The 11,088-nt window shown below is 36.9% G+C and overlaps 1 protein-coding gene across 6 annotated transcripts in view; it reads left to right on the top strand.

Moving 5' to 3' along the window:
- Window positions 1–344: 344 nt before the first annotated feature.
- The window catches only part of LOC138004421 (potassium voltage-gated channel subfamily KQT member 1-like), a 34,852-nt gene continuing 24,108 nt past the window's right edge, over window positions 345–11,088 (top strand). For 2 of the 6 annotated variants that reach the window (XM_068850922.1, XM_068850921.1), the window contains exons 1-7: window positions 345–798; window positions 2,573–2,675; window positions 3,349–3,475; window positions 4,843–4,912; window positions 5,225–5,321; window positions 6,515–6,640; window positions 7,220–7,330. In XM_068850922.1, coding sequence (XP_068707023.1) covers window positions 467–798; window positions 2,573–2,675; window positions 3,349–3,475; window positions 4,843–4,912; window positions 5,225–5,321; window positions 6,515–6,640; window positions 7,220–7,330 — 966 coding nt within the window. In that variant the 5' untranslated portion in view covers window positions 345–466. Of the gene's footprint in view, window positions 799–2,572; window positions 2,676–3,015; window positions 3,124–3,348; window positions 3,476–4,842; window positions 4,913–5,224; window positions 5,322–6,514; window positions 6,641–7,219; window positions 7,331–11,088 lie in introns of those variants that run through there. The other 4 variants (XM_068850925.1, XM_068850926.1, XM_068850923.1 and 1 more) reach the window with 4 other exon arrangements.

Raw genomic sequence — 11,088 nt, 5'->3', positions numbered from 1 at the left:
GTTGTATCGGCTCTTGGTCAAAATATTTACTATTTCAACTTACACTGAATATTAAATACGCCGATCTGATGCCAGTTGATCCAAACGGCAGGATCATTGTCCACGGTTGCTACCTGAGTTAACATTTTGAATGAAATTAAATTATTAACGAAATCAAACTTCCTTAAAAAGAAGCAAGCCTGAGAAAAGCAATTATCTCACTTTGTAAGTCTTGTAAGGAAAGAAAGGTTGTGAAAAAGTCAAGCGTTTACATTAGACTGGTTAGTGACAAAAGAATGCATTATTTTCGCGCCAATGGTAACAACCAATGACATCTCAGAATACCTCAAAGTCACGTGAGTTACTCATGCCGATACTGCCTCAGAGCGTTCTTGCATGACAAACAAGTTATGATCGTGTGTTGGTTTTGTGGTCGCTTGGCTGATGTGGTTTCTGTCTTCAACCTGGCTAGTATGCTTTTTAAACCATGGCGGGGCCTGTGACAGCAGCTTTGCGGCGTGAAAGCATTGATATGCTGACACTCGGCGGTTCTTTCAACGACAAACACAACCCCGGGAACTATGTTGACGAAAGCTGCGGAGAAAGTTTTCGAAGACTTGATCAGGATCCGAAGAGAACTAGAGAGTTTGTGATACAAAATGGACATAGAAAACAAAGTGATAAGGGCAGCCCTAAAAAACGATCTATTTCCAAAAGATGGGACTTTTGCCCCGAAAATTACCGAGTTGCTCAGAACCACTGTTTTAGATTTCTGGAGATGCCACGAGGAAAATTGTCCTTTTCTTATCATGCTGTTTTGTAAGTATACATACAGATTCTTTTAGACGGTTCCAACCAGACTCCAAAAATTAATATTTTATTAAGTAAAAGCGAAGAAATTATAACCGGTGACATAATTTCTAATAGGTCTCAAATTTGAGAATTTATTGTCGGATATTACGGCTTTGTCTACGACGAACACTGTGGTGCTCTCGCTACCGTCTCTTGTGTTCTGTTTCCATTTGTACGCGTTCTATTTTCCCCTAGGCTATTACAGTGTGATATTTCAATGTTTTGATTTTGATTCTTTTAAAAGTAACAAGTATTTGATAGTCTTGCCACCTAAAATAAAAGTTCTCGAGATGTATAGGGAATATATTTTGTCTCTTTCTTGATACAGATAAAAACATCCATACGTGTCACTTGTCAGAATTTCTGGTGCTTTGTTATCAAGATAATACATATCAATCAACCTTAAAATTCGCATTAATTAGATCTCTTTGAAGGGTTATTTTCTTCACTACGCATTGCTTTTTTCTGTGTAACGACTGTTGTAAATTAGTTTGCATCGACACAGTTACAAGTGCTGACCAAAATCGGAAAGCAAGACTTTTGAGTTTTTGATCAGCCTGTTAAAAGCATGTTTACTTTGCATTTGTCTGCCATCAAACAGTTTCCAACTTCGATGTTTATCTCTTTCTTTTTTTACCCCTTGTTCAATCCTCTTTTTATAAAAAAGTGGTACTGTTCAGGTTGTTTATTTTGCTTTTGTGGGATTTAAATTAATTCTCAGATCACCCTTCGTTTTGTACTTAGCTGTTCAACTTTTACTCCAGCAATGTTTTGTGACAGCAGTTAACAAGAAGGCGAGACATTTTCTTTCAAGATTACCTCCTACAATCTTTTTTCACGACGGTGTCAAAAACTTTCTTAAGTTTTGTGGGTGTATTGGTATTGTCGATCGATCACAATTAACTTTCATTTTCAGTGCCCACTAAAAGCTTAATAATAGACTCCATGTCGTTTCTGCTTGTTATTAAACGAAGAACTTTCTCTTTATTTTCCTGAATGCGAGAGTTGATTTTAGCATTGTGTAATTTTGCTGTGTTGTTTTTGTCCGATTTCTGCGTTAATCGGGTTTTTTTGTAGTGATAGACATCTTGAATTTTTTACTCTAAGAGCAACAGAGCGATCAGTGCGTAGGTAAAAAATTCATCTCCCTTGCTGTGCTTGTTGAACACTTCACAATGTAAACAAGGTCGTTTCAAGCTGTATTTGTGTAAAAATAATCGTCATGGTATCTCATTTTCTATTGTTTCTGTTGATTTATATTACTGTTTGATGTTTCACTTAAAAGGATTTACGTTTCTTTTACTAATAAGTTACCCCTGTTTTCTTAAGAATTGCGAGTTCTTGCTGCCTCGGAGTGAGAGAGTTTTCAACCATGTGTTCACTGACATGTGAGAACGTGCCTGTTGTTATTCCAGTGCCACCTCAGGAAAAGATAATGGCCAGAGTAATAATTACAAATGTGTTGACCTAAATCGCAGGTTATCCATTTTACGAGTGAAAATAATTAAGTTGGTGAACAAGGTCAACCCTCCTTTCTGTGGACTTGCCAAATTTTCTTGATTGCGCACGCAATAGTTTGAGGATAGGCTGAAAGAATGTTTTTTATTTTTTTAATTATTTTACATTTTGTATCTGTTGTGGATAGCTCTATGAATCAGAATATTCCCAGTTTTATGAAAATTTATCAGACATTCATGTACTGATATTTAGATTTTCTCAATGTTTAATTTATTTATTGCAGAGTTATCTTGGTCATTACAAGTTTAATTTTTACTGTGTTGAGCACAGTCCATACAAAAGACAAAAACTTTGAAGATATTTTAAGAACACCAATTTTAGCAGTGGTAAGTTTTCAGCAACTTCTTAAACAGTTAACAGTCAGCTGAACATTGTAATATCAGTTGGCAAACAACTTTTTTGGTTGCAACCTGCAGTGCACAATCATATGCGTGTAGTCATACCAAACTGGGGAAGTCTGGTAAACTTGAAGCTAACAAGGTCAAATGATCTGGTGTTAGACTGAGTAAAATCTTTCAATGGCCATTTTACACGCAGCAGGGAAAGGGTTGAAATATTTTAACGTTTGTATCACAAACCATTTATGGAATATAAAAGGTTTGCTCAACAGCTGTGATAATGATATTAGATATGTTAAATAACAAAAGACAGATGATAACTGCTGACTTCAAAAAGTAATTAATGTGGAAGGTTTGGGATAAAACATTGCATCACGTACATCGTGCAAATTGCAAACAAAAGTTTCCCAAAATTTGTTTTACAATTGGAATCCATGTATGTTTTTTGAAAACTGGATGAGTCATTTAAATTGATTGAATTCTGTTTTCAGTACCCAGAATTTGAACAGTGTCAACTACTCACTGTACTTCACTTGCTGAAGACAACAATGTCTTACTTGTAGAATGAGACAGCTCTTAAGAAAGCAGAATTTGGGCATTTTTCTGAAAAGGGGATCAGTTATTAATGATAACCATGTAATTTTTTCTTTTAATTTTGCAGGAAATTATTTTAATAATTATTTTTGTAGTAGAGTACGTTCTACGTTTGTGGGCAGCAGGCTGTCGCAGTGCTTTTGTTGGATTAAAAGGAAGGCTATGGTTTGCCTTGAAACTTTATTCCATCATAGGTATGAACCTCTCTTTTACTGAGGCATTCCAAGGGGAACAGCATACAAGTGACATGACACTTCTAACAGAAACACGAGAGACATAAATAAGACAGTGCTATTTTGATGCTTATTCTTTACAGAAAACACTCAGAGGTTGTTATGCTGCAGTTTTTCGGATACAAGGCGCACTTGGTTATAAGACTTTCAAACTTGATGGCATTTATGTCCCAAACTGAAAATCTCATCAAAATAGTCGGTTATTAGACGAATCTCAGATAGAGGAATTTGGTTCAACTTAGTGCTCGTTATGTTTAAGTCAAGAAAAGTGGCAGAAGGAAATTCAACTAGAATTTAGAGAAAAACCTTTAAATCCTGCTGTTATTAGTACTTTCTTGTGGGTGTTTTTGTTGTACAACGCTAAGAATTGAAGGCATCACGAACGTTGGTTTGAGGCCACCGTTTTGGAATTGCAGTAAGGGGAAGACCGGGGTGAGTTTAACATGCAAGGTGGTGGCAAAGGATCAAAGAATCATCCCTGCACAAGTTTTGTTGCAAGACAATACTCGGTTATGAGACGCACCTTGAATTTAGATCACATTTGGGGCCAGCAAGTAATTTCTTTGAGAAAAAATGCTGCGCCTTTAAATATAACCGAAAAATTTATATGGTAAACAATTGACTGTCATGAAGAAGATAGCCAAGGTATTAGGTTAGCATTGAGTTAGCACACTTATACTTAATATTGGGGTGCAGGGATGATGCAGTGGTGAGAGAACTTGCCTCCCACTGATGTGGCCTGGGTTCGATTCCGGGACTCGGCGTCAAATGTGGGTTGAGTTTGTTGCTTCTCTACTCTGCACCGAGAGGTTTTCTCCGGGTACTCCATTTTCCCCTTTCCTCAAAAACCAACATTTGACTCAATTTGTGTTAATTGTTAATTTCAGTTTACAGAGTCCCCAATTAGCGCTCCAGCGCTAGAATGACTAGACACTTAAATAAAGTTCCTTTCTTTTCCTTTCATATCACAAAGGTTACGAAGGCAACTTTGGAGATAACAATCATTGACTTTTCTTGGTGTTAGGATGACATTACCATTACGATAGTTGTAACAGTGACATGTGGTTGCTTCCATTTCGAAGGCCTCATTTCTACAAAAGTGGTGTATCTTTTTTGGGCTGAAAATTGCTGCTCATACAGTCAGCACTCAGAGATGTGGACAAACTTGTAGTGTGTTTCTGCAACTTTTTTTTGCAATCTTCAAAAATAATGTTATGCTTTTTTGAAGTCTGTGACAGCTTGGGGTCATAGCTGACTGATGTGGGTTATTAGAAGGAAGGGATACTGTATCAACCATCATTAATTATTATTGTTGATTTCTTTGGCAGATATGATAGTAATTATTTCATCCATTGTTGCCGTGTCTTTAGCAAGCAACATGTCTTCTTCTCCAATAAGGTGAGGTGAGATTTCACAACACGGTGTTAACCGAAATTGGGTAATAGTGGTGTTGGCACTGCGCCTTCTTTTTATTGCCACAGCATATCTGGAAACAACTCCAGTTAACAAATTTTCAAACTCACTGATACTTTGCATACAATAGGAAAACTTGTAACTGACAAAGAAAAACTGTAAAAGACAAACAGCCACAAAAAAACATACTGAAATTAGCAACAAACTAAAGTAGAAAGTGAATCTTGGTACCTTTATTATGATTGATTGATTTCACTTGCCAACTGCAATCCTTTGAATGTCTTTTCTTTCTTCCAGGTTATTACGCTTTCTTCCTCTCCTAAGAGTCTTAAGATTTGACAGGCAGGCTGGAACTTGGAAACTTCTTGGTGCAGTGATCTTTGTTCATCGTAAGGTGTGCTAAAGGAATAATAAAGAAGTAATTACTTTGTTCTTCGAACAAAGTATAGTTTTCAACTTAGTTTTTTTACTTTAGACTTTTTTTTCGGTCGCGCTCTGGCTGCGCATGTGTAACATTTCTCTGTCTGGTAGAAGGCAGTTCAAGTGGGATTCGAACTCAGTATCTCTTCCTTCAGAGGCAATCGCAATGACCACTAAACCATGAAAGACTATGTGACAGTCATAGGGTAATATGTATAAAGAATTGTGTGAGTGACCAGAAACAAGTTTTTGTGTTTCGTTGCATGCAATGCAATAACGATAACGTAATTTTCTAATTCTCCCAGTATTGTTAAGAAAAAGTATTAAATATTTTTAAAGATCATCGTAGAGACTTGCAAAGAATCTGTTTTCTGGTTTTGATAGGAACCAGTGCCGTTAACAACAGTTTTAAATGTAAACAAATATCCATAATCGCACTAACCCTATCACTGGGTCACAGAATGTGGACTGTGCAGACTTCGGATTACGGAATTGAAACTGGATATTTACCAAGATATTGAAACATAAAAGAAAACCCACTGAAATACTGTAAACTTAAAGGAAGTCGGCTAAAAATCCTTTGAACACAGTGTAGGATACCCTTAGCCTCTTGTTGTTATGGTTATCTGTTGTTTTCATTAGAGAGAAATGTTAAACAAGAGAACAAATCATAATCATATTGAAACTTTTTAGAACACAAGAAATGCTATACCACAAACTTCTAGCTTCTTGATTGCTCTTGATCCAAAGCGTCCATTTGCATCACACAAATAATTATACATCTCAACTAAATCATGAACCTTAATTTTAAAAATGGGTCAAAGTCAAGTTGTAATCCTGAGCAAGACATTTGAAGACATTTTTCATTTTTTGGTCCATGCCAAAAAATCTTACTGTTACCTCTTCCCTCCCCCCTCCCCCCAAAGATTGTTAAGACATGGCCTGGTTTCTTTCATGGGGGGGGGGGGTGGGGGCTCTTGTTTGGCCTTCTTTCGAGCTTGTTGTTCAAAACAGGAAAATGGGTGGAAGGTCAAAAGATCTTTTCGTCCAGGATTATATGTCATCATTGTGTGAAATCAAATCAAATCATGCATTTTTTGACTGTTGACATGTATTACATGTGGACTTGCTTATGACTTTGTTATAAATCTCTCTCTTTCAAACCAGGAACTTCTTACCACCTTTTATCTTGGCTTTATCACTTTGATTTTTGCATCATTTGTACTCTACATGGTTGAAAAAGACAGTAATCAGGATTTTAAAAACTGGCCAAGTTCTTTCTGGTGGGGAATTGTAAGTACCTCATTTCAAATACAGAAACACTTTAGATCAAGGTGGAAGAAATTGAGCAGTTGTTTCATTAGAAGCTGGTCAGCGGTGGTATATTGGCCTGTCATCTGTTTGTCAGAAACTTGCCTCTCACCACTGGCTACTACGGTCTTGATTTTTCACTCAAACCCTTGTGAAAGACAAGAGTAGCCACAGCTCACATTGACTAACTCAGGCATGTACTTCAAATTAAAGTTATTGAAACCCCTGAATTGAGGTCCAAAGTTTATGAAGTTTATGACAGGTGATCTTCTAGTAAATAAAATTTGGGTCACATCCCAAATCAAATAAAAGAAGGTAAAGTGCCACCTGCATGCTCATAAGTGTGATAAAAATTATTCTAACCATCAACAGGCTATTAGCAACAACAAGCTGGGCGCCTGCTGTAAGGTTTTTTGCCTGTCTGGACACCTGTATGTAGGGCAGGAACACTTTGTGATGCTTACCAAAATTGGAGTGCATCAATGTAGTTGCATGCAATTTGAGACATAACAAGAAGGACTTCCTCACAGTTCGTCATTTTTGGTATGTGTACAATTTTAGGTAACCTTGACAACAACAGGCTATGGTGATACAGTACCAGAGACATGGTATGGAAAGATATGTGCATCACTCTTTGCTCTTTGTGGCATCTCATTCTTTGCTTTACCTGCGGTAGGTATTTATTAACCTTTCATGCAAGTACATAAGCTTTTGCGTTATTTATCATTCAATATAAAAAAGGTAGAAAGGAAAGAGTTCTTGGTTAGTAGATTTCATTTAAATATAGGCCAGTACAAGTGATCTAAGAATTTGGGAGACACTATTGGATGAGAACCCGTGAAAAACCTGTGAAAAACCTGTGAATTTTCCTGTGAAAAAAGCTATGAAATACTAATTTTCATGTGTTTTTTCAAAGGTTTTTCACAGGTTTTTCACAGGATGTGAAATTTTGAAAACCTGTGAACAGGGCACTTTTCACAGGGTCAAAACCTGTGAAAAAACCTGTTAAAAAACCTGTGAAATAAAACCTGTGAAAAATCCTGTGAAAAAACCTGTGAAAAAGAATCTTGCGCTGGAGCTTTTTCACAGGTTTTTTCACAGGGTCTAAAATCTCAAAACCTGTGAACAGGGCACTTTTCACATAGTCACAACCTGTGAAAAAACCTGTGAAAAAAAACCTGTGAAAAAACCTATGAAAAAGAATCTTGTTCTGGAGCCTTTTCACAGTACGTACAGGTCACACGCAGGGTCAAAATCTCAAAACCAATGAACACGGCACTTTTCACATGGTCCCTTGAACTGATTACATCGTGTTCAAAAAAAATTGGCAAAATTTGACAGGCAATATGACATGTCATTGATGAGTAACATTCGTTCTTCTGACAATTGAGACATGCATAGCTATAGGTCTGTTGGTGTTCTGGTTTACTTTTAGGTAAACAACATTTCTAGATCTGTCACAAAGCGGCAAGATTATGACGCGTCGCGGTAAACATAATGAAGTAACCTGGAGTGCTACTGGATACCTCCAGATAAAGCCCTGATACCATGCCTTAGGAAAGTTTCCTAAGGCTTTGTATGGGACAACAGGAGGTACCTACATACAGTGCACACGTTTTCTGTCCTTTTCACAAGGATTAAGCTTGTGAGGAGATGTGCAAGATCTGTAAAAGTTAACTGTGGGAAAAGGTGTTTAACCCTTTCAGCCCCGATAGTGCCAAATGGCACTCATAGACTTTACTCTGTCTAACGCCAGACGATTTTACTCGTCAATGGGGAACCCCTCGGGGCTTACAGGGTTAAGCTAACAGCGTGAAAAAACTGTGTCCCCGTTTAACCCTTTCAGCCCCGATAGTGCCAAATGGCACTCATAGACTTTACTCTGTCTAACGCCAGACAATTTTACTCGTCAATGGGGAACCCCTCCGGGCTTAAAGGGTTAAGACAAATTAGGAGTTTTTTCACCTTCCCAAAGACTTCTTAATTAGTTGTAAAAATCTCTGAAAAAGTTACTTTTGCACAGTGCAAAAAGTAACTTACCGGTAGTTAAAGTTATTGAGGTTTAAAATAATTTGTATAAATGCCAACAACAAAATGTTCAGCTCTCACATCCCTTCCAAAATTATGAATGCATGCAGCATGCATGCTCTGCATGCCTGCAGCATGCATACAGTGCTTGCATGCAAATTGGCACTTCGTGCATGCATGCAGGGGAATGACTAGTTGCATGCAGAAAAAAGGTGAGTGAGCATGCAATTGAAGGAGAAAATTGCATGCATGCAGGAAAATGCAAAATGCTTTTGCTTGTTTAACAAATTGAAAAGTAATCAAATTATGGAGGGGACATATAGTTTTTGACTGCTTTAACCCTTTGACACCTCAACACCCTAGGAGTCCCTTCCAATTCACAAGTAAAATCTGTTGGCATTAGACAGAAAAATCTGTCAATAGTTTTTCCCAGGGGTTAATAAGAGTTAACAATGCTGTAGAGAATAAAAAGGTGACATTTTTTCATTTGTTAACATTTTTATTGCCCTCAAAGAAGGAGCAGTTACTAAATGAAAGAATGTTACAGCCTGAAAGAGAACCTTTCAAAATGTAAAAATTCAACAAATTTATCTCGTACAGTCTTAAATGCTGTAAAAAATGACTTCTATGATAATCATTGTTGTACAAATATTGTAAATAGGTGATTGTATCATGTACATGTTCATTTTAGGTTCTTGTTAAGTTAAATAAGGCTTAAAATTCGTTGTGTTAATGCCACTATCAGCAGATGTCAAAATCGACAAAACAATCTCATCATTTTGCCTGTGCCGACCGCCTCTTGTTTCAATCGCCACCTGGCCAATGTTCCGGTTCATGGTACTTGCACTGTATGATTTGGGGTAAATTCGTCTGAGAAAATCTGAAATTCATGCAAGAAATATAATTATTTTAAGCAATTGAAGAGTTTGAAAGTGAAACCACTGAGAATATAATTTTGGCCTCAATGAATTTCTCACTGCAAAAAAACGTTAATTAATATCAGACTGTGTTCTGCTACTTCGCTCAGAGAAATCAGGTACTTTTTCCCCTAAATTCATTTTTGATGGACTTGAATGTACTTTTTTTAACCTCAATTTCAAAATCATTATCAGATTTGACACTGCTATCTTCGAGCTACAGTGAACCTTTCTTTGTATTTTTGCCTAGACCAACCATAGCATTTTTTACGTAATTCAATTGCGTTTTAAGTTGCATCTACAAACATATCATGATGTTTTATGCAAAACAGGTTGTTATTGAGTAATTGTTACAAAAGAAGGTTAAAACTTAAGATCCTAAGGAAATGTATATTACAATGTAAGTGTTATTTTCAGCTCACCGGTATTGTAAGTATCTAAGTAAAAATTAATTATAAATTTAAACAAACTGTTACAAATAAAGCCATTGCTGTTGATAAAAAAATCTTCCTTTATCTTTTCTACTCAATTTGGTGCCCAGAACAGAAATTGCAATACAGAGCTTCCAGATTTCAAAATTTTCTGGGGTAGAATACCCCCAGACTCCCGCCCCTTCCTACACGAAGGTAATGGCTCCTTGTTGATACAGTCAGCTAATTGAGTAAAACCAGCTGCCTACAGTACTTCAAATTTTATTGAAACCCCTGAGTTTACATGTATTTACAAAGTAAAAATGAATAATTTCTTGTTTCACATTATGTGTTAAATGAAACAGTTACCTTGAATTTATATTAGAGTCAGCCTGTGTTCATCAAACTTCTGCTTAGGCTCCTTTCCAGGTTGTGGCGGAGATCTGTTCTTGGCTGTTGTACCAGAAATTGTACAGACAGATCTTTCAAGCACTGTGAACATAGTGATGGCTAGTATCCTAGCAGCCCTAGACACTGCATCAACATTGGCTGCCTTGGATTTGAGATGTTGAGGAACTTCACTCAAAATGTGCTTTGCACTGAACAGCTGCTGAGGGCAGTTGTGATAACTTGGCTGCTTTTCGTTTTCCCAATCATATTTGCTGTTTTCCTCCACAAATTCTTGGCAATCATTAATGTGATCCACAGGCTTTTTTTCAGGCTTTGGAGAGACTTTCAATACCTGCAGGAAAGAGGGATTTTAAACCATGATTTTTCAACAAATACATTAATAATTTATTGGTTTACTATTATCTCTTATTAAGTACAATTATGTACATCCTGGCTTTCAAGTGGTACTATGATCAAAAAATCATTTCCTTTTTTTCTTCTGATTTTGAAAGCATGTTCGCTGAACACCTAACTGGCAAAATTTTGAGCTTTGAGTTTTATCCAAAGGCTGTTTATTTTTAGTGTAAGTTTTGGATTCCATGGTCCGCCATTACTCACGTTCAAAACTGGCCGATTGGACCTCAGAGGGTTGGATCTAGAGAAAATGACATCATTTACTCACTAG

This window comes from Montipora foliosa, chromosome 5, assembly GCF_036669935.1.
Source record: "Montipora foliosa isolate CH-2021 chromosome 5, ASM3666993v2, whole genome shotgun sequence".
NCBI classification, from domain to species: Eukaryota; Metazoa; Cnidaria; class Anthozoa; order Scleractinia; family Acroporidae; genus Montipora; species Montipora foliosa.
This window is presented reverse-complemented; position numbering and strand designations above follow the sequence as displayed.